Here is a 27,659-nt window from a genome sequence, read left to right as displayed (position 1 = left end):
GTTCTAGAACTCAACCAATGGTCCCATCCGCCTTACTCCAAAAGTACAAGGACGGCGAGGACCCGGCATTCTTTTTTACTAGTTTCGAAAGAATAGCGAGAAACGCACAGTGGCCACCAGAGCGATGGGGGCAATATGTCGCTCCCCTTCTATCCGGCCTCATGCAGGGAGCCTATCAGGCGGTAAACCCCACCGGCAACACTCCATATGGGGAAATTAAGACAGCTGTATTGGATCGCCTTGGCCTTGATGAGGAGGCCTATCGGATCCAATTAAGGGACACCAAGCTGCGGGCTGGCGAGAGCCCACAGCAGTTATATTACCGCATAAAGGAGTTGGCGGAAAAATGGCTGTTGACCCCAACCCCAGCTACGCAGCCGGTCCTTGATAAAATCATCCTAGCGGTTTGTGGACGCTCTTCCCAGACAGATGCAGAGATGGGTGAGGCAGCATCACCGGCCATCTTTACGGAAGCCGTGGACATCGCCTCGGCATATTAAAAGGCCAGATACCACAGAGTGCCACCCCCCCGGAATAACAGCATGCATAGCAGTCCCAGTAACTGACCCCCACTTGACCCGGGGAGTCAGACCCCAACAGCTGAGATGGCAACTACCGGACGAGGGCATCCGGAGACCAGATGATAAGAAATACGGGATTGAAGACAAACCCGATGGGACCAGTCCAGGGTATCGGCAGCCTCAATGCTTTGAATGCAACGAATGGGGCCACATAGCCCGATTCTGTGCCAGGAGAAGAACCGCTGAGCCCATGGATATCGGATATCTGAACACACTACCAGCAGAAAGCCTACCCAATCCCTATGTGGTGGATATACGAGTTGACGGCTGACACACACGCGCTCTACTTGACAGCGGCAGCAGGCAAACCGCCATATCACCCACTGTAAGTAACAAACCCAACTTATTAATGTGTCTATACCCATTAAGTGTATCCATGGTGATATAAAACTATATCCAATGAAAAAGGTAGACATTGAAGTAAAAGGGGAACTTTAAGGGCTGCTGTCCTGCCTTTTCTGCCTGCCCCAGTAGTCATAGGTACTGATTTACCTAACTTTGACCAGGCCCTAACCGGCCGGGAGGGAAAGGGGGAAGCAGGACCCGAGCCAGACATAGGCGAAGCTATGACTACCCCAGGAACCCCGATCAATAAAAGGAGACGAACTCGTACAGAGTGGTGTCAGGCTAGTTATATGACTAGACCCATTGACTGGAAGTTAGAAGATAACAAGGAAAGCATTAGGGGAGAGACCCTAACGGACAACACACTCAAGATAGCTCGGGAAAGGGCAGCCCAAGAAGGGGATCGAGATGTTTCCAAGGGGCCAGGTTTTGTACTGCGGCAGGGTTTGCTATACAGCAAATACAAGGGTGACGATGGGTCGATTAAGGAACAGTTGGTGCTACCAAAAACCCAACGTACCGTGGTCATGCAGTTGGCCCACAACCACCCCTGCGGTGGCCACATGGCTTCGCTAAAGACGCAACAAAACATTCTCAAACGGTTTTACTGGCCAGGACTCTATGGCAAGGTAGTCCAGTTCTCTAAGAGATGCCCCACATGTCAGCTAACGAGCGGGGTAAAACCAGCTAAAGCTCCTCTACAGTACCCTTCCAAAGGATCGGTATGGATATTGTCGGACCATTAGATCCAGCCAGTAGAGGATATAAGTATATGCTCGTCATCGTTGACTACGCCACCCGCTATCCAGAAGCCTTTCCCCTCAAGGGCACATCGGCCAGGCATTTATGTGGTCAGCTTATACCCTTCTTTGCCCGAGTCGGCTTACCCTCAGAAATCATCACTGACCAAGGGACAAACTTCATGTCGGCACTACTCCGGCAATTGTGTGAACGCCTACAAATCAAACAGCTAAGAACCTCTGTGTACCATCCCCAAACCGATGGGCTGGTCGAAAGGTATAACAAAACAATAAAGAAAATGCTGAGAAGAGTGACGGGACCAGACGCCAGGAAATGGGATAGGGTGATACCTCTTGTTCTGATGGTCCTAAGAGACACGCCCCAGTCCTCTACGGGGTTTTCCCCCTTTGAGCTGTTGTTTGGAAGACAACCCCGTACGATCCTAGACTTGGTTAAGGAGGAATGGGAAGCCACCGATGAAATTACCTTGACCGAAGAGCTGAAGGAGCATTTAACCGCACTGAGAACTCTGGCGAAAGCCAACCTATCTCGGGCCCAGACAACTCAAGAAAGGAACTACAACAAGGGAAGCAGGATGAGGAGTTTCAACCCAGGTGACCAGGTACTCGTACTCTTGCCTACCTGCACCAATAAGTTACTGGCCAGATGGAGAGGACCATACAAGATCACCGATGTTCTCAGTCCCGTGACATATAGAGTGCACCAACCCGACCGAAGCAACCCGGATCAAATCTATCACATTAATCTATTAAAAAAGTGGAACGAACCTCTAGTGGTGGCCCTGGGAACAACCGGCGAGATAGAGACCATCGAAACAGCGAACCCCTATTCTTTGGACCACGTCCAGTGGGGAGGTGCACTATCGCCAGCCATCAGAGCAGAACTGTTGGATAAACTGCTTCCCCACCGAGAAGCCTTTTCCACCTTACCAGGGCGTACCAAATTGATCGAACACGAGATAAAGACAGAGCCAGAGAAGATAGTATGTCTCAGACCCTATCGGATACCTGAAGCCCGGAGGCGCATCATAAATACCGAAGTGGATGAAATGCTGCAACTAGACATTATCGAACCGTCAAACAGCGCCTGGTCTTCACCTATAGTACTCGTTCCTAAGCCAGATGGCTCCATACTCTTCTGTATGGACTACAGACAACTGAATGCCGTGTCCCGATACGAGGCATACCCGGTGCTGCGGATGGACGAGTTACTGGAGGGACTTGGAGCTGCCCAATACCTGAGCACCCTAGATCTAACGAAGGGATACTGGCAGATCCCTTTACAAACCAAGGATAAGGAAAAAACCACCTTCTCCACTCCACAAGGACTCTACCATTTCAAGGTCCTTCCCTTCGGCCTACATGGTGCACCAGCCACCTTCCAGAAGCTCATGGACATTATACTACGACCCCATGAGGGGTAAGCAGCGGCCTACCTGGACGATATCATAATATACAGCAAGTCCTTGGACGATCACCTAACTCACTTAGAAATAGTCATAACCGATCTACATAGGGCAAGGTTACACATAAATCCCTGAAAGACCACGATGGGGGCTCACGAAACTAAGCATCTCGTACATCTGGTGGGGGGTGGGGTTCTAAAACCGCAGATGTCCAAAACGGGCGCCATACATAGAATCCCAACGCCCGTGAACAGGAAACAAATACGAGCCTTCCTGGGACTCATCGGTTATTATAGAAGGTTTATTCCCGATTTCTCCTCTGTAGCCGCCCCGCTCACCGATGCATTGAGGCTCAAGGGAAATCCAAACTTGACAAACAACGAAGCTGCCCTAAGGGCCATAGCCCTGCTAAAACAAAGGATCACATCAGATCCCATACTGTGTTGTCCAGACTTTCAGAAACATTTCTTCCTTCAAACTGACGCATCAGACCAGGGCCTGGCCGCCGTTCTCTCTCAAGAACAAGGAGCGGAGCTACGACCCATATGCTTCATCAGCCGGAAACTGCTGCCACACGAGTCGGCCTACTCCATGGTTGAGAAAGAGTGCCTAGCCATCAAATGGGCCATTGAGTCGCTCAAATACTATCTGGTAGGACGCCGGTTCACGTTATTTTCCAACCATGCGCCCCTCCAATGGCTGGCCCGACACAAAGATACTAACCAGAGAGTCCTCCGCTGGTTCCTCTCTCTGCAACCCTTTGACTTTCTGACTTTGTATAGACCAGCCAGGTTTCAGTTAGTAGCAGACTACCTGTCCAGATGTTCTCACTGGCCCGATCGGCCTGAGCCTGGGGTGGGTATGTGTGAGGAGGTACCTGCAACGGACAGCGGGGGTGTAACCGTCAACTCCCAGGGAACGGGTGGACATGGGGAGCAATATGAAGACGAGCCCAGCGAAAACGGCAGAAGCAGAAGAACCGCAGCAGAGAGCTGCAGCATGGGTAGTTACTTACCATGTTGGAATCCCAACCCCGTGCCGTGCCGTAGGGCTTCCCACTATGTTACAGGGGCAGGCGGAAGTGACAGTGGGGAATCCCAGCCTTAAGGGAGACGGGCCAACGGCTTCCCCACCAATGACAAACGAGTCAGACATGAATACTGCTGATTGGTGGGGCTTTGAAACCTGGGTGGAAAACAAAAGCCCGCCGTTTCTAACAAACGCTGTCTGTCATATCCACAGGACGCCGAGACGGAGAGTGCAGTCAGCCCAGAGGGGTGGACCTATCCGGACCTCACGCATTAGGAGACAGTCCCCTTTATCAGGAAAGCATTGGGGAAGAAGAACCCATGGGCAAGGAAATGGCTTGGACTTTCAGTTAATTGACTTTTGGTCTTGAGTTATACAAGAAATAAATATTATTTCAGCAACTCGCCTTGTCTCCAGCCTCGTACTTCCACGTACAGGTAACAATCATACAGGTAAAAATATGCCTGGAACCACTTCTTAAAACACTTGTTTACTAGCGGTAATAATCGTAACCCTTCAAAAACATTTGTTACATTGTTTACAAAGGAAGGGAGTATGTAAAGCCCAGAGAAAAGTAAGTTACTATCAGGCTGTTTTGGGTGTTGGGGCACCAGTTGTAGACTTAGATTTATACATGTGCCGACTTAAAATATAGCTTATTGCTCACGATAACATATAGAAGAGCTCAGAAGTTTCCCCGTGTTATGTGTGAGGAAGTCAACCAGCCCTGTTTTTCATGCAGTTCTGCGATTTGTAGTCCTACATTTAAAACGGGAAAGATATAACTAAAATTCCCTGATTTCCAAGAGAAAACAGAACTTGATGATGTTCTAACGAATGGTATGGAAACACTTGAGAGCTCTGCATACAGTAAGCAGATGTTCACAGGTAGGGTTAGTGCTCAGAGGGCAAATGTTAAAACCATACACACCGCGATATACTATTTCATGGTATGGCACACAAACACATTGAATAGGAACGCATAACAACCTAGTATGCCATAACAAAATAACATTTCTTAACAAAACAACATAACCTATCATTGCATTTTGAATGCACTTTATTGCTTTGTTGCATATTATAGCAACAATGGCATCCCTTTACTTGTCATTTTAAACAACTCACCTTCCATTGGTATGACGTTTGTATGACTTTATAACACTGTTGACTGTCGAGTGTGTTCTTTTTCATAACCTTCTGTTTAATTGTACTTCATATCCCCTTATGTATAAAAGTGTAATTCATTGTCATTTAATAGACCAAACGCTGAACAGCAACTGCCACAGAGTCATCAGTAACCGAGGCCCTTCATGGAGCAGCATTGCTGATTTATTTTGAAATATTTTCACAAAATAAAATTCTATTAAAAGGTATTGATGAAGGCACAAACTCATCCTGGAATTCGGTTCCTTTCTTCTTTATCATAGGTACATGGCTCCTGAGGTTCTTGATGATTCAATAAATATGAAACATTTTGAGTCATTCAAACGGGCTGACATTTACGCCATGGGATTGGTTTTCTGGGAAATGGGAAGACGATGTTCGATTGGTGGTAGGTAACAAGCCATATAAAAGTGTTGAAAATAACCATAATCAATACAATGTATTTTCATGGGTCCTGAAGAGTATATACAAATTTAAATCTGGGTATATTTGCTTTCATGGCAATGTGAATATTTGTATTTTTGTTTAAATTCCGGGATGCTCAATATGTTTTATTGTCCATTTGTTAATTACTTTATAAACTTCATTGGTTTACTTGATTGTTATTCTGTTGCAATTTCTGCAATCAATGTGTACATCGCAAATAAATTGTCTGTCTGAATCCCACATCCACATTTAAACAAAATTAATTTCTCTGGTTTTCAGTTGTGTGCCCACAGAAAACTTTTTTTTCAACAGAGATCACATTAAAGTTGTTTGACATGGGCATATGAAAACTAAACCTAATTATACTCGGTAGTGCAGAAAAAAAGATAAACCTAGCTGGAAGCTTGTCTAGTGTGCCATTTCTTTTAATGTTGGCTATGTGGTGGTGCTAAAGTGCCACCAATAAGATGAACCAAATACACTGAAGTACATACATCTAGGAGGAAGATGGCATATGATGAGCGGCGCAAAGCTTGTAGCTGTTGTTCGGTTGTTTACCCACCCATTGATTGCCCATGGCCATGCTAACCCCTATGGGCATTCCCATCAAATCCTGTCCATCCCTGCCCAAAAGCATCCTCCTGGGATCTATTAGAGCTAGCTTTATCAAGCTGTAACATCAAACATTGTGTGTTTGAATTGCATGCCACTGTTAAAGCAGTTTTCCGAGCGTTAAGAACTTAATTGTTGGAGCAGTACATGTGGTATTGATGTAATAAAAATATCCTCACCAAGTTGGCCTTCCACCATTTGATTATAACCCACATGCATACTGCCCAGAAAAACTACAGTTTTGGCCTGTGTTTTTGTATGAGTTATGTATTTGCTAGGCACTGCTATTATATGTCCAGGTAAGTGACTATTAATTGCCAGTTACTACCATTGGGGCAGTGCCTGGCAAATGCCTGTCCCATCCCTACAAAAAGCCAAAACTGTTAGCATTGCCATTGCTTGTTTTTCTCCTTGCAATCTTTGCCTCTCCACAAGCAGTCTCATTTCCTCTGATAGCATCACATTTAAATAGCTGAACAGTTCCAAGGTCCATATTAAAAATGTCACATTTTTCATTGCCACAAGCTCTTTCACATTTAGGTAATATTTTAAATGATGTAAATATGGTCGGCACTCAATTATATTTGTTTCTCCATAGGCACAGCTTTCTTCGTATATGAATTGTGCAGTGCCAGTGAAGGATTTTTTTATGGGTAGCAAGGGAGTGTGCTTATTTTTCTGACTAATCTACCAAGGACTACTTTCTAGTTAGCCATTGGCAGTTTTTAAGGGCTTGATATTTTCTCCAATGTGGAGGTATTGTAATCTTTGTCAAATTGATCATTTTCAAGAAGGGATTTTCCTTTCAGAGATTTCAGTGGGCCCACTTTTGACCACTGATTTTAGCAATAGTTTTTCTAATCCCGTCAGTAAAGGTATTGGGCCAATATCACAAACATTTGTTCTGGAGAAAATCACATGTCATCCATAAGCACCTCTGATGTAAATGTTTTGCTTTATTCCGATACCTGATTTGCAAATCCTACAACTGGAGGAAATCTAGAGATACTTGGAGCATCCCTGAGATGCCCTTAAGCAAATCTTTGTGAATCATGATTGCATGTGAGAATCCCAACATTGCACCAAATCTGATATATTTGTATCTTCTGACTTGATCCAGGGCAAATATCTTATCAGCATTTGTTCCATGCACTGCTGCTATCTGCATGGTTTCAGGTGGATATAGAAAAAAGTGGGTGGGTGGGTGTGGTTAGTTGGGAGGAGAGGGAAAGGCACAGTGGCAGTGCTTTGTGTTGAAGATGCAGATTGGAAGTGCCCAGAGCTATGTGTGCTTGCAAGATTTCTAGGTGTGAAGTGTAGGAGCCATCGAAGGCTTTGTGCCTATAGGGCCAGCCTCTGTCTATAGTGTGGGAGTGTGTTGGCCGATGGCTGAGTATGTCAGTTGTAGTTAGAGGTGTACGTTTGTGATATTTGAAGTCTAAGAAGAGGGTCTTTTTCTTTTACCCGTTTGCAAGTGATTGGTTTGCCTCAGTGTGAGGGGAGTAAGGTGGAGAGGAATTGAGGGTTAGCGAAGAGGTTGGGCGTGTTCTTTGGGTTCACTTGGGTATTTAAAGTATTGATGATGCTGTTGGTTGCGTTATGGTGAGAGGTGTTTGGCTTTGTTGATGTGTGAAGATGTCCTATGTTGGTTGTTTAGATTTTCTGGCAGACAGGGGAAGCATTCTCTTAGGTTCTTTGTAGTTTCTTGATTGATTTTTTCCAGTTTTAGTTACCTGTGTGCCATGTGATGTCGGGGAGGGGGGGGGGGCAGTATGGCATTCCTTTAGGTTGTGTCTGTGCACGAAATTTGCACTATTGAGAAATGTTGTTTTAACTGCTCGATGGGTGCAGTAAAAACGCTTCATGCTTTAAGCAATAAAGATAGTTTTTCTACAGGGGTAACCCCCACGCTCTGGTGATATTCCCTCCTACTAAGTGAGGATAAATAATATGTATTTAAACAAAAGGAAGGAAAATATAACAAACTACATCAAACAATATATACCCTCAGACAGCAATTTCTTGTAGCAACCACTAAACAAATATGGGCTGCATTATGTGTTCAGAGGGCCTTAAACCTGATCCTCTTTGGTAGTCAGTAGAATACTCTGAGAGCCTGTAGTATGTACCTGTAGTCTGAGTATGAATCTAGCTGCTGTGTTTTTGATATGTTGTCTTTTTTTGTGAGTAATCTGTAAAGATATGGTAGCCCTTTTTGACAGTTGTTTACTTTTGGTTCCACTGTGAGCCCATTGTCCATCAATCTGCCTAGGTTCATGATCACTTTAGATGGTTTAGGGCAGTTACCCATTTTCAAAGGCTATGGTAGAGGTGTTTTAGGAGTGGTGTGAGGTGAGATTACTATTTTTTTTAAAAATAATATATTTTATTGATTTCTAGAACAATCACAATTAACAAGCAAACAAAGAAACAAAATCAAAACTTGTGCATTCGAAGAGTAAATCAATAGTGAAGTATGATTAGTATCCGATGAGTCCCCTCTTTAGCCAGCTCCATGTGTTCACAGGACACGTTCCTACAAAATGTCAGAGGTTACCGGGAATCGCGTTCCTCCCATTTCCCCCAGATTTTGGAAGCTTTGGTGTGGCAGCCCCGTGCCTTGTAGATTCTATGTTCCAACATTGCACAAGTGTCCATATCGTCTGCCCACTGATCCAATGTTGGGGATTCCGGAGCACCCCATTTCTGTACAATATTACGTGTCATCAGTCCTGTAGCCGTTGCCAGGAGCAACCCCTCCCATTTATTTGCAGTATTTTCATCCGGTTTACCGAACAACAGAATTTTGGGGTCTAGTGCTATGTTACGACCCAATGTTCTGGACAGCTCCCCACAGCATTCACCCCAGAAAGTCTGGATTCGGGGGCATTCCCAAAGGATATGTATAAATGTTCCAGTTTCTCTCCCGCATCAGAGGCAATTTGGGTTTGGGGCTTGCCCTCATCTGTATATCATGGTTCTAGGATAATATATTCTGTGTAAAATGTTCTGTTGCACCAGACGGAGCCTGGAAGAGATTTCAATTTCCCTGGGATGCATTAGGATTTGGATCCAGTCCTCCGGGTCTATGCTACCCATGTCTTTCTCCCATTTGGATTGAAGGTGAGGGAGTTCTGGAGTTGTGAATGAGGCCATGGCGTTATGCAATATGGAGATGCATTTGGTGGGGATGTATGCCGGGAGTATGTTGCGCTCTATGGGTGTGTTTTCGGGAATAGCAGAGTCCGACTGAATATGTATTAGTAGAGCGTGAGCCAACTGAGTACAGTGATATTGTTCAGTTGTTAGGAGCTGGAACTCTAGTCGCAGTGTTTCGAATGAGGCGATTTCCACGCCCTCTAGGACGTCCCCGATCTTAGTGATACCAGCCTTCTCCCATTTGGACCATGGTTTAAGTTTACCAAGCTCCTTCAGGTTACTATTATGCCACAAGGGTTGCGCAGTAGTGATCTTGTCTTTCCAGTCTACAAAAGCATGTGCCCATTTCCAAACCATAGTAACATGTGCTGCCATTGTTTGTGGGGGGTGGGGGAGCTTCCCCAGGGGCTGATAGAGCAAGTGCAGTGGTTCTGTATCATGCAGGGCTGCTATTTCGGCCCTTATGTGTGGTGGCTCCCGGTCCCCGTGTAGTAGGTCATTGACCACAGCTAGTTGCAAGGCCCAGTAGTATGCTCGAGGGCAGAGCATGCCGATTCCTCCCTCCCAGATCAGTCTCTGCAGTGTGGCCAGTGCAATGCAGGGTTGACCCCCTCCCCCATATGAGTTCTCTAAGGAGTTTATCGAAGCGGTTGAATTCGGAATCTTGGATTTCAAGCGGGGTGTTCTGTAATACATAGAGAAATCTGGGCAGAGTAATCATTTTAAAGAGGGCGGCCCTGCCAGGGGGAGAAGTTTCCAGTGGTGGACATTGTCTCTAAAACGGTCCATGATTGGTTGGAGATTATGGGACGTGTAACGAGTCAGATCCTATGATACCCAAATCCCCAGATATCGGAATCCGCCTGCTTCTACTTTGTATGGGTAATCCTGGGGGATGGCTTGTGTACCGCCCTTCACCTGGAAGAGGTTAGACTTGCTCCAGTTAATTTTCAACCCGCTAAATTCGCCGAAGAGGTGAGATTGCTATTATTTCTGTTTGTGTGGTGTGATGAATCTGATGTCATCACTTCTTTCCCGGCGGTAGCCTCTCCCAGTGTGACCAGGGGACACCAGCTGTTACTGGACCCCGACCCTGCAGGCGGTTACATGAGGGAGGGCCACCTGGGGGTGGCGATCCTGGTGCGCGGGGTGGTTTACATAATCTGATGTTACATGGTAACCCCCTTTCCCTTTCATGGATACCCCCTCCATTCTGCAGGCCTTAGAGGCATATTGTGCCGCCTTCCTTCAACCATCCACAAGACCTACTGGTAAAAACTTCCATTACTTTAAACATACAACACCAAGAACTGCCTACAACTCCCATACATCTAGAAATACTGGGGCGTGGAGGCTGAATGGAGTACTGCAAATCACCAGGAAGGGGAAGCACCAGATATGCTCTAGTGGTTGTGAGCGTATGATAGGTGCCGAGACATTTAAATGCTTTACACAGCATGAAGTGGGAGAATGCTACCTGGGAAAGCTTAGCCTCTTGGTGTTGAACGAGGGACTGTGAGGACGTCAAAATGACTGTGGAGTTGGCAGCCTCGGGAGGAAGGCAGGAGCCAGAGGACTGCAGAGGCTGGTGTGCAGCAACACCTTTGAGCGTTCTTATGCACAGAATAGGATTACCATAATAAATGGTATGAGACCCAAATAGACTCAAAGAATATGGCAAAATACTACTTTATTATCGCCTCAATAAAATAGGGAAACCTGGCGAACAACAAATCGTAGCTCACACCCTCTCGATTACTTTTCTGTTACACAAAGGCTTTATACCTTAACTAGCTTTACTACCAGGCTTCACACAGGATTTCAATTCTCAGATTTTAAAATCTGATCGGTAAATCTCACTTCAGTTTCTTCATCAGTTTCATTGCTTCATTTATTAGCAGCTCGAATTCTCAGATCTGTTCTTCAGCAGTTTCATTCCTTCATTGTTCAGCAGCACTAATTCTCTTCACAGCAACTAGTGCTTCAGTTTCTTCAGCAGTTCTGTTGCTTTGTTTTTTAGCAGCACACATTCTCTGATTAGTAAGTCTTGGTGCAGGTTCTTCAGCACTCCATTGTTCTGTCTGAAAGAATGTTGAATTCTATCAGCTTCATGGTCTTGAGATCTTCCCTTTTCACCGCGTTGATCATATTTCAGCTTTCAATGTTTTGTTTTGATTTGGGTGGGATTAAATACTGCTCTTTTTTTCGTGGCATTTCTGTAAAAATATATTTACGGGATTAAAGTATTCATGAAAGAAGAGAATGCAGAAGAAAGAAGTCTTTTTGTTAAACATGCAACCTGATTCAAATCAACTGATTCAACTATGCCATCTTCAAATTGTAGCAAAATTCCAGTTGATGTCATGCGGGTGAAGTACCTGTCCTTTACAAAATGTTGCGATATAATTTAATCGGGTGTTGATGATCATGTTTCAGTTTCGATGCGCGATGATGAGCACTTGCACATGACCTATAGATGGTGCTGTAACACCACAAAACATAATGCTGAAAAACAAAGCCGAAAAACCAAAAACATTAATAATCTCGGAACGGGATGACCTATCGAGCCAGAAATAGTTTAATTCATTCGGCAATGAAATAAAGAATAGTCCATGCAAAAATGTGCGCCAACTATGATGTCATCGTACATGGCAAATAATAAAACCTGTCGGACAGAGGGATTGCTTAGGGCAGGGGTGCACAACTGATTTTGCCAAAGGGTCGAATGTAACTTACATGCTGCCTATAGTGGGTCGAAAAGTAAATGTGGTAGGGATAGTAGGTGCGGCGGGGGCATGGCACAAGGCTTTTTCAACCCCCAATTTTTATTTAACACATGGAAAAAGAATACCTTTTGAGGTGTACCGGTCTTTATTTGTATTTCAAACGTACATTTTGTACTACACATTTCCCATTCCACTTTTATATTTTTCTTTCCAAAGGACATATTGGCAATAGTAGAAAAAATAGGCAAATCATACAGGAGGAAAACACTGCGCTCAAACATTTCCCATATTATGTTGCTTTAGATTAGCAGAGCACACGCTCTGCCATTTTTCACAGCGTCTGGCACGGCTGTAAGTGAGCAATGAACCACGAGTATTGGGAAATGCTGTTCCTTTTTTTAAGTGGGAGATGAACAGTGAACCCAGACATACTTGATCAATGAGAAACATTGCAGTATTTCTCAGATGTCAGTTTCAAGATCTCAGGCTCCAGTGAGGTTGTGCCTACTCTCAGGATAGATGGCATGGAGATGGTGGCCAGTGAGTCTTGTCCTTAGACTGGATTTATGCAAATTCCAACTGCGAGAAAACGTGCTCACAAGTAGGTGCTGCCAAAAATGGAGACCATCTTTAATGCTTTCAGGGACAGATTGGGAAATTGAGCAGTGTTTAGAGACTGGTAAAAGGCTAATAAAGGCATCTCTCTGTGCTTATTTTTGAGGCCACTACAGCACTGAGGTTCAGTCCCTTCCAGGTGAAGTTCAGGTGACACGTTTTCAACATCAAAAGAGAAAGGGTTTGCAAAAAGTTTAAAAGAGGCTCGCTGTGATTTAAAATTGTGTAAAACCAAGTACCAAAAACAAATTGCAATTCATTCATGACCTTCACATGTCGATGCCATCCTACATACTTGTCATGGGGGAAAGCCTCTGCACATGCGGGCAAGTGTACCAGCATTCCTTTCTCCAGTTGGGCTGTCAGCAGTCTTAACTTTATTTCAAAAGCAGAAACTGCCTCAAACAGATCAGAGATTAGATGTTGGCTTCCTTGCAACTTTACATTTAAATCATTCAAATGGCCTGTCAGGTCAGTCAGGAAAGTGAAGTCAGCTACCCAGTCAATATCTTGCATGACAGAAGTATCCATTCCCTTTTCATCAAGGAATGCTTTTCTTCCCTGGCGTAAAGCAAAGCATTGCTTCAGAACATTGCCACAACTAAGCCAGCGAACATCAGTGTGATATAGGACATCACCATAATCCCTCTTCTTCGAAAAATGCCTGAAACAATCCGTGGTTTAAAAAGCATTCACAGATAAAATGAACTCTTTTCACAATGAAATCCATCACTTCTGTGAATTGCTAATGTTTTGCACATAATGCCTCCTGATGTCTGATGCAATTATATTTTTTTAAATGACAGCCTTCTCACCAAGTGTCTTTTCAAGCAGCCAATAAAACCATTTTGCTCTCCAACCATGGCTGGCGCCCCATCAGTGGTAAAGCCTACCAGATTATCCCATGGCAAATTGAAATCTTCAATTACTATTTGAAAAGCATTAAAAAGTAGTTCTGCTGTGCAAAGAAACCAGAGAAGCCAATTCCTGAAATACTTTGCATTTGGTATTGACCCCACAAATGAAAATTAAGAGCTGGGCTGTGTCACTTGCATCTGTGCTCTCTTCAAGGGCAGCTAAAAAGAATTTGATATCCTTACATTGCATTTTCAGTTGGCTGTAAAAATGGTCAGCCAGGTCTATGAAATCCCCATCTGTGAAAGGCTATGCTGACCTTGCAATAAGCTGTGCAACCTTATAACTAGCTAAGCTGGCACATTCAGATTCTGTTTTTTTTTTCTCGCAAAAACACTGCGTTGCTTAGTCGGCTGTATTTTTAGCTCCCCAGCTTTCTTTACTCTTGCTTTCCCTGCAAATTTTTATATTGTGAATGTTTCCTTTCACAATGGTGGCGGTTATCATATTCCTTGGGAACTGCCACTCGCTCGAGACAAATAAGGCACGAGTACTCATTAGGTTTGGACTCGATGGAAAAAAAAGTCTCAGTCCACTCATCCTTAAACTGACTCTGCTCCTGGTAAATGTGTCTTTTTCTAACAGCACTGGACATTAGCAGGGACATCTTTGGAGCACGAACAGTGATGCAAGGCACACTGTGGCCTCTGCACAGAGATGGAGTACCTACGATGTACTTCGGGGCAAGATCGGAACTCTGCTGTAATACTCCCACTACGACAGTCCAAGCCTAGAGTACATACAAATCATATACTTGTTAGACAAGCCTAAAAGCGACAAAAGGACAAGATTAGATCAAGAACATAGCCTCTGTGGCATAACATTTCATGCACTTCTTGATGAATACTGGCTTAAAAAAATAGCAGGCTGCATAGCATATTAAATGGCTATGTAACAGATTGAGGTGGTGAATGCAAGGATTGCCTGGCCCTAGTACATTAGCCATTTGCAGTTTCTAAGTGGCAGAGCTGCGCTGTACAAATCCCAACTTTGAAATTAACATTGACCCAAAGCACAAAATGAGGAAACCTGCACTATTGGAAGCCTCTACTTTCAAATGTCACAAGCGCGTGTGATCTTGGTAACAGTGGCCACATGTAGGTGTTTAATAATAGAGGTACACGTGAGCAGCCATGAAGGAATGTGTTCAAGTGGTGTTCTTTACAGTGTGGGTGAGTACCCCGCTTTGGACCCACTCACTGCCTGTGGTTAAAAAGTAAGGAACATCCCGACTGGTACATGCCGACAGGCTCCATGCCAATCAATAAAGGGGAATAAGAGGTGGGCAATGGAAAGAAAATAAAGAATAATTTGCCCAATGTGCTTCCAGTGCAGAAAGAGCCACATCAGAGCCAAGGCAGGGCCTTATATAATTAGGAACATCACAACAAGCTGTTTATATGCACAAACTCGTTTCCAAGAGCCGCGTCCAGGGATGCTTGCAGGCCATCCTCTATTAGGAAGTCTTTGTTCCTAGAAGGCCGGATAAAACAGCATGCCAGGCCGCACTTGCCCCGCTGGCCTTATGTTGTGCAACCGTGGGTTAGGGGAACATATCTACTTATAGATTGTATAAGTGTTAGTAACATCATTGACTGCCCCTCGTCTAATAGGCATGACTTGGATTTCCCTCGAACTACGTATAATACAGAGTATAGCAGCATAACAGCAGATTGGCCTCTGCAACAATGTTTGCTCATCAAACTAGACATCCTTGCACCTCTCACTTTAAACCTTCTTTTTAGTTAAACATTGCCCGCTGTCCTAGTTACCTGCCCAGTTCTTATCTCACTTACTGTACACTTCTCATGTTTTTCACTACCACCTCAATTACAGGGTCCACTTTGAACGTTAGTACCTACGAATTGCATGCCTATACGACATATATGCAAAAATTACGACACAAAATTGCAAGCACAGATTATTTCCTCAGCCGCATTCACCTATCTTCTACGATCTGCCTTCCTTAACCTCACCAATTTATACCTTGCACTCTCACATCACTGAGCCCGTTTTCATCATGCCTTGCATCAACCATTACTTGAACGCTCCAGCCCTATGGCTCGAGCACTTCGCGACCAAACCCACACCTAACCAACCTTGTGCTCTACACCATAGGAATTTGAGATTAGGTTCAAGATTTAGTCAAAAAACTCTACGCCCATACCTTCCATCCAATATTAAACTCCTTTCTCACCAGGATAATGCCATAACAGCACCTAAAGACACCGGTATCACGACTTCAACTTCATCTCCTAAAAACACCTCGCCATGTCAACAGTCCTTCCACTGCAAAAGATACCTTGATCAAAGGTGCCCTTGTCAACGCCAGATCCATCCCAGCTCATGCGCTTGACATTGCTTACTTCATTGTAACCAAAGACCTTCACTTCCTAGCTATCACGGAAACATGGTTACATGCAGCAGCTGGACCCACACTGTCCATGGCGATACCTGATAATTATGCCATCATCAGATGTGACGGGGACTCCAACCAATCAAAAGGTGGAGGTGTTGCCTTCATCTTCAAAAGTTCCCTTGGCCTTAGACCCGAATCTGCAGATCCCTTCCGCTGAGCTACTATCAGCCAAACTGCCCATATCATCAAATCAAACTGCTACAGTGCATCTTATCTATAGGCCACCAGGACCCATCTGCAACTTCGCTGAGGATATATCATACCTCTTGGCTGCCAACACCAAGCCTAACTCACAAATTATACTACTTGGAGACCTCAATCTTGGCTATCAAGATTCGAATGATCTCAAAGCCCTTGACCTAGCCAACACACTAACAGACTTAGAATTTACCTACCATATTCAGGAGCCTACACACATAAAAGGGAGAACCCTTGATTGGCTCGCTGATTTGAATTGTACCATCAATCTGGTGTCCGTTACACCATGCATCTGGTCTGATCATCATAAGATAACCTTTTCTATTAAATCTAACCCCCAAAGTCCCAAACCAATCATTGCACCTCCTATCCACACCCGTAACAAGAAGGATATTACCAAGAAGAAACTGCTCCCACTAATCCTTTCTCCTTCTGAATAATGCTTCGGCATCTTGCTCCGACCCTACAGTCCTAGTAGATACCTACAACCAAACTAAAAGCGCTAAACTCCATAGCCCCACTAAAATTGCAGAAACCAAAACCCAGTGCTCATCTCAATTCGTGGTTCACACCATACCTGCGTGACTTGCGCAAAGCCAAAAGAAATGCAGAGGCGCACTGGAAAAGTCTACCAACTACAAAGAAGCGATACTCCTAGCAAAAAGACATTTACAATAAGCGCGTCCTGCAGGCTGAATCCAACACTAAAGAGCTCTTCGAGATTCTCAAAGAACTTGAATCTCTCATAGCCCCCATCGACAAGTGTAACACTGACACCACATGGTGTACTAATATCCAAAAAGCACTATTTGATAACATTTCAACACTGCAGACTAAAATCGACAGCAAAAAATGTAGCCTACTCACAGATCCACCATCAAACTCCTGCGCCAACAACATCCCAACACCTGCACACTCTTTCAAACCTTTCAGCTTCTCACCCCTGTCTATCTGGGAAGTGGAAAATATCATCAAAAAGACTAAACCTTCCAACTGTCCAGGTGACTCCTGTCCTGCACCAGTCATCAAGGAGGCTGCCCACGACCTAGCTCCTTTCATTACCACCTTTATTAATTCCTCGTTTAAGTCAGGTATTGTCTCTGACCACCTTAAATATGCTGGGTCATCCTTTTAATAAGAAAAAAACTCACCCTTGATCCTAGTAACACTTCAAATGACCATTTCTACTGAAAATGTTGGACCGTGCAGCCTATCTACAAATTCAGGTCTATCTAGAATCCAACACACACCTCGGTCTCCGTCAATCGGACTTCCAACGTAGACACGAAACACAAACTGCACTTATTGACTTAAAAACGCAAAGTGAGGACCTAAAAGACAACGGCAAGCTGGCCCGCTTACTTCTGCTTGACCTCTCGGCAGCTTTTGATTTGGTCAACTACCGAATACTCTGCCATCACCTCAAAATCGCTGCCCACTTCTCAGATGAAGCCACCTCTTGGATCAGATCCTTCCTGGCAAACAGAACCATGAGGGTCTTCTCCCCATCCGCTTCTGCTGAACCGTCACCACTCCTGTGTGGGGTCCTGCAAGGGTCTTGTGTCTCCCCCACACTGTATAACATGGTCACGAAGCCACTCTTTGATATTCTTGATTTTTCTGGGTGTAACTTACACTAATTATGCGGATGACACCCAGATACTCCTCCCTATCACTTGTGACTACGTGCCCGACTCAAAATCTCTTAATGTTGTCTATACAGTCATCCATGCTTGGATGGCGCATCATGGGCTTTGCTTAAATGATGAAAAGACTGAGTTACTTATCCTATGCTTGCACCTCAGACTTAACAAATTGGACCCTGCCTTCAAATCATTTTTTATTGACGGGAATACCATCAAGATATCTAATGACACAAAAACTCTTGGTATCTATCTTGACTCCACCTTATCACTCATGAGACAAACCAATGCTGTAGTCTCAGCCGCAGCCTATACATGCAAACTTATAACAGCATGTAGACCTTTTCTCACGGCTATTAACTGCATTATCCTTGTCAGAAACCTCATTGTGGCCAAAATTGTCTACTGCAAAGCCCTCTACCTTGGGACAAGTCAAAGGAACATAAACAAACTACAGGTAACCCAGAACAATGCTATCAGGGCAGCCCTCAATATTCCTATGAAACTACATATCTCAGACAGTAGACAGAGCCTACGCTGGCTCCCTGTTGCTCATAGAATATCTCTTAAAACCCTTGCACTCACTCATAAGTGCCAGGCCAACCTTGCGCTAAATACCTAGCTAACTGCTTCACCGCCTATACCTCCACCCGACCACTGAGATCTGCCCAAGCCCATTCACTGTCCATACCCAGATTTAAGCTACAAAAAGCGGGGGGTGGGGGTTCCAGCTTCCCAGTCCTTGCAGCCAAATTATGGAACACACTTCTTATGTAACATCCTATTATTCTTTCAAGAGCAAAGACATAATATGGCTCTTTGAGCAGAATTTAGCTGCTTCATGTACATAATGAAAACTTGATCCATACCTGCAACTTGTACCTCTGTAACCTACTGCATTACATATGGTATTTCTTGTATATTCCGTTCACACATTTTATACCTTCTTGTAATTAATATTGCTCCTATTGTCTGTCTCCTCGCGATCACTGTAATTGAGCTTCACTTAGCGCACGATTGTATCCTATTGCCATGTGTATTGTACTATGTAACTGCTGACTCTATCTGTAACTTATGTACCTTTCAAGAAATGCGCCCATATGCCTCCAGGCCAGGCGCGCAATACAAATAAACTAAATACAAATACAAATAGCATAGGCTCTCATGATTAGTTGGCATTCTCTCCCAACCTTGGACACTTGTCTCGTTAGCAGCACGTAAGCAATACGAAACCCAAGTGCAGAGAACAACGTCAGAGTACTGCCCAATTAGTCTAGCATCTCTCATCAGCCAATCTTTCTTTGTACTTGACCTTGCTGGATATTCTCTTCTCTGGAACTTTAAGGAGAGTTAAGGTACATTGTTATCTTCGTCTGGAGCTTATGAATAGGACGTGTTTTCTGGTCTTGCTCCACGTGTGAAGAGACCAGGATTTTCTCACATCTCACCTTGTATTTAGAGCTATTTGATTCAATTATCCTGGGTGTCATAACTCTCTTCGACCTCTGGAAACTTGTTTTTTCTGTCTCCCATATGCTTTGTCAATATTTGGGATTCACAAATGTTCGCTCATTTACTTAATCTAAGAGAAATATGTCCTGCATACACTGCTTATCCTTGTTTTTTAAAAAAAATGAATGTTTGAAATACATTTTATTCAGTTTTGAAACAAACCAACAAACACTTTTATAATAGACAGGTGCACATTGCATCCATGTTATCGTGTGGTCCTAGATTACTTGCTCAAGCTTTGATGTAGCTCTCCCGCAACCCCCCGAGGTCATAGCCTCCCAAAGCATGCTGTGTATACTTCTGGTCCTTCATCTTTTCCAGTCTGTTATGTTCCAGTCTTTATTCTGCATCCAGGGTGCTTTGACGTGTGTGTCTCTTGCCCCCTCCAAATTAAGTTAGTACCTCCACTTCAGAGTTAAACATTGCTTGTTTCAGTGTGTTCCAGGCTTCGACCCATCTGCTCTGCTCATGCATCCCCCTTTGCAACGCTCTGAACCATACCGTGGTCTCAGCTAGTGACCAGCGTTTCAGGTTGGCCCACCAAGCTTCAATCCTGGGGCCTTCTATAGATTTCCTGGCCATTGTAATTCTATGTTTTGCCAATATGCAAATCAAACCTTTCATTCTGGCTAGGTGTGCAACTTGTTTACTACCTCTCGGAAACAGTCCCAGCAAACAGAATTCCAGGGGCCATGAATGCATCTGAACCCCCCCTTATAAAATTTCCCAATAACTGGGCATGTCCAGAACATGTGCATCACGTCCGCTTTCTCTTGGGAACACCTTAGGCATGTCTGTTCTGCTTTTCCTCCCATTTGTGACAGCCTGTATGGGGTTAGGTATGCTCTGTGCATGACATACAATTGTGTGAGTTTAAATCTCGCATTCCTGGAGACACCCTTAGTATACATCAGTTCCCTCTTCCATTCCGCGTCTGAAAAAGTCCTCCCCAGATCCCTCTCCCAGTTCGTGCGCGCTGCCAATTCGGTTACGTTGGGGCCATTTATGAGTAAATAATATATTTTGGAGACCATATGGCCTCCTTCTGTTACATCATACATGGTCTCCAGCATTAAATTGGTCCCTGCCCCTTCTGATCCCCGGCCATCTCCTATAAACCTTCCTGATCATGCCCCTGTAGAGTAAAAATGCCCCCCTGTGTATTCCATAATCACTGACAAGGGTCGGAAAGTCTATCCATGTACCATCCTGCAATAGATAACCCACCATAGCTATTACCTTGCTTTCCCAGTGCCTTCTAAACTGCTTCGTAGCACCCCGTTGATTGCCAATCACCCCAATAAGGGGGACACGCAAGGAGCTGAGGTCACGGGTCCGCAGGAGTTTACAAGCCCTGCGCCATAAGTCCATCCCGAGTTCCAGTAGCCTGAAGAGCCTCTGCAACTTCCTCTTCTGCCCATACCACTTCTTTCAATAAGTATGGCCCCAGTATTGGCTGTAGTAGCAGCGTGTCTTGCGAGGCCTCATCTCCTAGCCAATTCAGCACGAATTGCAGTTGTCCTCAAAGAGGGGTACCCTGATTCCCCCACACTGTAGTCCCTCTGTAGGGTGCTCAGTGCTATTTTATTTCTCCCCACCGCCATAAGGATGCTCTAGCCAATGTGTTTAGGCGCTGGACAACCCCCCTCTGTTATGTTTATGAAGTGATATAAAAGACGTGGAAGTACCACCATTTTTTGTAATGCCGCTCTACCTGGTATCCCTACAGGTAGCCTCCCCCAGAAACACATTGAAGTGGTCACTCCATCCAGGGTTCTTTGCATGTTATTCCTATGCGATATGACTGGGTCGTGCCACACATTGACGCCCCAGTAACGAAAGGTGTCCTTCATCCATCTTAAGCCGAGCACTGGCAGTTGCTCCATGGTGAGCTCCCAAAGTCCTGCCAGTGGGAACAGACAACATTTTCCTCTGTTAACCTGGATACCCGAAAGGATGGCGAATGGAGTATGCAGAAGCTGGGATTGTTATAGATGGGATAGAACATTTAATCTCCTTATATCTCGATGACATTCTACTTTGCGTCAACCAACCCCGAGACCAACCTACCGCACCTGCTAGACATAGACCGCTATGTCTAGCAGGTGCGGTTGGTTGGTCTTAGGTTGGTTCACGTACAGTAGAATGCCATTGGGATATAAGGAGATTAAACGTTCTATCCCATCTATCACAATCCCAGCATCTGCATACTCTTTTCAGAGAAAAGCGGCCAATGGCTCCAATGCCAATATGAACAGCATTAGCGATATTGGGCAACCCTGTTTAGTGCCCTTGTCTCGGATCGACTAGCTTGGGGTGCGATGTAGATCAACCGTACCCATCTCAGAAACCCTGCACCTACCCCTAACTGCCCGAGCGTCTCTAGCAACCAGTCCCAACCGACCGAGTCGAAGGCTTTTACTGCATCCAGGGAGACCACCGCGCAATCTATTGCCATGTAATTAGTACTGTCAATTACATGATGACGCCTTCTCAACTTCCATGTGGTGCTGCGTCCCGGGACATACCCGGTATGCTCAGTGTGGCCCAGGCTTCCTATTATCTTTTTAAGTCTGTTAGCCAGTACTGCCGTCAGGATCTTACAGTCCTGGTTCACCATGGAAAGTGGCCTATACGAGCCGCATCACTGTGGGGTCTACCTGGCTTAAGGACTGGGACTATAATGGATTCCCTCATACTTCTGTGCAACACTCCCTGTTAATACGCTTCTCCATACACTTCTAAAAGCTGGGTGCTAGCACTTCTGTGTATATTTTAAAGAATTTCCCGGGAAACCCGCCTGGCCCGAGGTTTTGGCCGATGGGAGTTCACTTATGACCGCTTTAATCTCTTCCAGTGTCAGCGGGGCATCAATCATGTCCACTTGTTCTCCCTCTAGTTTGGGTAAATTTATTTGAGCTAGGGATTCCCTTATGTCCCTGTCTTCCCTCCCTCCATCTGCCTAGTACAGGGATTCATAGAACCTTGAGAATACCTCATTGATCCCACGCTGAATTTTAATCACAGTGCCTTTTTCATCTGTAATGGCACTAATCATGTCCTTCGGGTCCTCCCTCCTCCCTCTTCCATTGCCATGCCAATAATCTCCCAGGCTTATCTCCCTCCACATGTAATCTCTGAATGTATTTTGTGAAATCGAACCTGCCCAGTCTTTCCCATATCTTAATGCACTTTTGGAGCAATTCTAGCAGTTCGGTCTACTCCTCACAAGCCCTCCCCTCAGCTTTTTCTTTCTGCACAATAGCCATTTACGGTATCTGTCAGGGCCTGTATTATATCCTTTCTGAGGCCTCCCCTTTTCCCAATTTCTACCCACACATGACAACTTTAAAGGCATCCCACAGGGTGGCCACTTTTGCAAAACTATCGGTGTTGATGGTAAAATACTCCTCAATCTTGTCCCCTAGGTAACTATTGAAGTCATCCTCAAGTAGGGCCTCTGCTCTCAGCCGCCAAGTAGGTGTCAGGCGTCTTTGTGTGGTGCCCTGCCATGTTACCATCAGTGGGGTATGGTCAGAGAGTACTCAGGCTTTGTAGTCTTTCTTCCCAAACTCCCCCAGAGTTTCTGCACCAGGGGAAATCTAATCGATCCACGTGTGTACTCCACGTAGGGCCGAGAAGTGGGAGTAGCCATGTGCCTCACCATGTCTTTCCTACCAAACATCCACTATCTGTAAGTGATCCGAGAGCTTTGGCTGGTGGCGCTGGTTTCTTATATTTCTCATCTGATCTATCCAATCTAGGTTTAAAAGTGCAGTTAAAGTGACCTCCCTAGACACATGCTGCCTCTTTGTATACAGATAACTTTTAATACATTGTCCGGAAGGACACTGTAGCATCATGATTCGGAGCGTAAGTGTTCACGAAGCAGACTTCATTTTCCAATAGCCCATGTACCACAACTAGTCTGCCCTCTTTGTCTGTTTTGGACTCTTAACAACTGCAAGGGAACCGGGGGAGCAATCCATATAAAGACCCCCCCCCCCCCCTAGTGTGCGCAGAGAAAGGCGAGTTGTACATTTTGCCACCCCATTTTCTGGCCATCATGGCTTGCCTATCATTCGTGAAATGCATTTCTTGTAACCTGTGCCCCCATTCTGCTCAGGCATGCATATACTTGCATCCTTTTAATGTAATTATTGAGTCTTCTATCATTCCAGGTGACTATGTTCATGTTATCCATCGTCGCCATAAGAGGTTCTTACTGGGCCTGTGTTCCCCACCAGCAAACTTCCAGTGCTATCCAAAGCCTGGCGCCTTGCCCATACCACACACTGATGTCGTATTGAACATACATGAAAAGCAAGCAGGCCAAAGTGCTTGCCAAATCTCCCCCCCAACCTTCACAACCCAGAAAACCTTGACTCCAATAACCCCAAAACATTCCCAAACTCCAAACAGCCCAGCAGTGCACTGCCTGCTCAGGCCTAGCTGCCTCTCCCATACCCACCTGCCCACTCCTGGGTATCGTGCAGCAGCTTGATGCCTCATAACTGCTATCTTAACTTACAACAGAGGCGAATGGCAGTCACCCACATCGGCATCTGGCAAGACACCTGTTCTCAGTCAGTGTCTCACAGTTATCTCTTTCGTCTTTCGCTTTTGGGTTGCGGGTGTTCATGAGAGAACCAAGGAGGTGCAGCCCCAGTTTATGCTGATGTTGGCATGCTATGGCACATTATTGCCCCTGCCCGGCAGCTGCAGCACTCCCTGTGCATCCATCCAGGAGTGTGTTCCTCCTGTTGTGTTGTCAAAGAAAAGCGATCTTCCGTTATATAGGTCCTTCAATTTGGCAGGGTAAATCAGCATGTATGGCAGTTTTGCACACCTCAGTCGCTCTTTGGTCGGGCCAAACATTGCTGTGCGCCGTTGTACTAAAGCTGTGTAGTCCTATATATTGCCAGTTTAGAAGAGCCTCTTGGCTAGGCTAGGATCCTTTCTCTATCTTCATAGATCATGATGTTCGCTATTATAGGCCTCGGGGGGAGGAGGGGTGGCAGCGGTCTCTTTGTCAGGGACCTGTGCGATGTCTCAACAGTGGATCCCTGTGTTAGCGTTCCCGGGCCCACATCTTGTAGGAGCATATTTTCGACTCCTGCAGACCAAGTATCCTAACATTATTCCTGCATGCCATTCACTCTGCGTCCTCCGCTCGGTGTTCTGGGGACCTCATGCGATCCAGCAGATCTTCCACCTTGCTCTGGGCATTAGCAATATTTGTTATTTTGCATTTGTTGTTCTACTGTGCCCAAGTGGTCTGCCAGACCTTGTATATCTTGGCGCAGTAGTCCGACATCCACAATGATGGCGTCAATCTTTTGTTCCAGCGCCGCTTTCAGTGCCGCTATCGCTGCCAGGATGGGGCCATCTTCCCGTGGACTGTCTGCGATGATGGATGTGGACACTTCAACCAGGACACCCTGCGTCCGTGCGTCGTTCTCTTTGTGGGTATAAGCCTCCATGACTGTTTATGTGGCATTTAGGCAGTGTCCTCTCTGGACCAACATAGGTGCTATGACAGCACAGTCGACTCTCTTGCTGCACCTGCTATGTCTCACCAGCGGGGTGTTCGCAGGCGCCCCAGTCACCCTTCAGGGCTCCTCGACCCTCACCTTTTCTTCTAGCCTGTTGTTGTCTCTCGCCTCTTCCCTCTTCCTCCTTAGTCTCTTGCAGTGCCGGTTCCTCGCAGTCATTCAGTTTTCCTTAGTCACTTGGGCGCAATGTGTGTGAACCCAGGTGGTCCGTTGTTGGTATCTAGTCACATTGGCGACCCGGTGTCCTGTGCCTATGGCTAACATGCAGCTGATCATCTTTTGTACCCCCGGCAGTGTGGTGTCTTTGTCTAACCGGGCGGCGCACATTGGGGCAATCAGCCTTGTATCTCTGGTTTGGGTGAGCGAGGGTATCAGTCCCAGGGGCGAAGGGTCAACCCTGCTGCCCCTTATGTTATTATTCCGGTTTTGTAGTTCACGTTGTTATCTAGGTGCCACATATGGTTGTCACAAATGGTTGTATGCTCTCCCCTGCAGCTGCGATCCCCACACTGCCTGCGCTGGCCCAGGGAGTGTGATGACTTCCCCTCCTGGATTCCAGTGTGTATGCACCAAGCACTGCGCACTTCACACTGTCTCCAGGCGCCTCGGCGTGAGCTCCGCACCGACTCTTCACACAGAGGTGTTGTCTCGTCTCAGCTGTGAGCCAGCACCGCTCACGCTGCGTCCCTGTTGATCCTACCTCATAGTTGCTGTGAGGTCACATGGCGGTTGGTTGCGCCAGTTCAGGCTGCCTCTCTGGGGGACCACTCTCTCCTCCCACTGTGCTCTCCTTCCTGCACAGGCCCAATACGCCCTGCCATGTGGCTTGTCCCACTTGGTGAATCAGTTTAGGATTACTGCCACTTGCCGGGAGGTCTTCTCTGTCGTCAGCGCTGGGTAGCTCAGCACTCCATCAGTGCATCAAGGGATCAGGCTGCCATTTTGGATACGGCTGTCACAATCCTTGGCGCTTCGTTTCACCTCTGCGTTCCGATGTTAGCTGCAGGGCCTCCACCGTGGTGGTCTGCAATTTGTCAGCCCCCTTTTTCTTGCAAAGACTGGTGAAATCGGTCAGCGGTTACTATCATATAAGATCAAGTGGGAGCTCCATAGATTTGCTGTCTCACTGCATGGGTGCTCGCCACGCCCCCATTGCTTATCCTTGTTGTGTACCCTGTAATTGCTTCTTGCTGTGGCATCCTTGATCTCTGGCCAAGAGCTATTCTTTGTTCATGCACAAATTTGTATTTGCAGCATCTGTTAGCTCTGCAGCCCTGGTCACTCTCCTTCAAGCTTTTCACGTAATATTATTCAGAGCCGGTGTCCATCTTTTCAACATGGCTGCTTCACCCATGTTTTATTTTCTACTGCAGCAAACTTCTATGTAACTCGTCTACCTTGCGTTTCTGTGTGTATACATTTACTACACATCTAGTTACTTATCTTCTGTGTATTTTTGGTTTCTTCTTACTCGTTTATATGCTTCTTCAGTTTATCTTCATTCTTTAAGTATTCTCATATTGTTTCATTGTGTCTTCTCCTATGACATCACTTTGCACCCGTCAGGTTTTCTTTACAGCTCTTTGATATTCAGCAGCGTCTGCAGACTTCCTGCTACCACTTCAGTTAGAGGGTACATTCAGTACGGTTGTCTGAGTGCATACCGTCTCTCATACACCCAATGCAGTATTGGAATGATATCTGGTGTCATGCACAGTGTCTTCTTGCACTTCATCCAGTATGTCAGAGGTGAGGGGGCGGGTTCTTTCAGTGATGTACAGCTCTGCCTCTCTATACCGGTTCACCATGCAGTGAATGCGAGAGGGAAGAAAGAAGAAACTTGCTAGCGGCAACGGGAACCTGGAAATAGCCTCACCGCCACCTGAACACGGTGTGAGAGTCGAGGAAAGCGCGAGCCCGAAGGACGTGGAAGCTGTTCGGTGAATTCAGCTAGCTGGAGGCGGGACATTAGAGTGCTGCCTTCTGTCCATCGTGAGGGAACTGAAGGATGCCACAAGAAACCGGTGAGTCCTAGAGAGAGAGAGAGAGAGAATGGGACATGGGTGTGCTTCAGCAACACTGCCAAAGACCAAAGTATATGAAGTGAATAAGAAGGAATATGAAATTCAATATTACCCAAAACGCGTTTACAGATGAATGTTAAGAGTAAAGCAAATTTTGCAATTAGATAAAGTAAATCAGATGAAAAGCCCTGGCAAGAGAATAAACCAGGCGATATTAAGTCAAGTAAATCAGATGAAAAGCCCTGGCAGAAGAATAAGCCAGGCAAAAGCAAGCCTGTAAGTGTGTAGAGTAAATCACTCAAAGCCCTGGCAGGAAGGTATACCAGGCATAGTCAAGTTTTCAAGTCCACAAAGCAAATCATATGAAAAGCCCTGGCAGGGAAGTACACCAGGCCAAAGTCAAGTTTGCAAGTTTACAAAACCTATCACATAACCAAGTCCTGGCAGTGTAATAAATCAGGCAAAGTCATGTCTGAAAGCAAAAGTAAACACAGTAGAAAAGAAACTGGCAAGTGCGTACATCAGGTATCCGACGAGGCTGAAACTTATATCCAAATTGTTTTTTGTAT

At 45.6% G+C, this 27,659-nt stretch overlaps 1 protein-coding gene across 1 annotated transcript in view; it reads left to right on the top strand.

The window, feature by feature from the left end:
• TGFBR1 (transforming growth factor beta receptor 1) overlaps window positions 1-27,659 on the top strand; it is a 360,240-nt gene that overhangs the window by 261,681 nt on the left and 70,900 nt on the right. Inside the window, exon 7 of the mRNA XM_069620584.1 lies at window positions 5,550-5,674. Within this exon, the coding sequence (XP_069476685.1) occupies window positions 5,550-5,674 (125 nt within the window). The remainder of the gene's footprint in view (window positions 1-5,549; window positions 5,675-27,659) is intronic.

This window comes from Ambystoma mexicanum, chromosome 5q (genome assembly GCF_040938575.1).
Source record: "Ambystoma mexicanum isolate Mex_15411 chromosome 5q, UKY_AmexF1_1, whole genome shotgun sequence".
Lineage (NCBI taxonomy): Eukaryota > Metazoa > Chordata > Amphibia > Caudata > Ambystomatidae > Ambystoma > Ambystoma mexicanum.
This window is presented reverse-complemented; position numbering and strand designations above follow the sequence as displayed.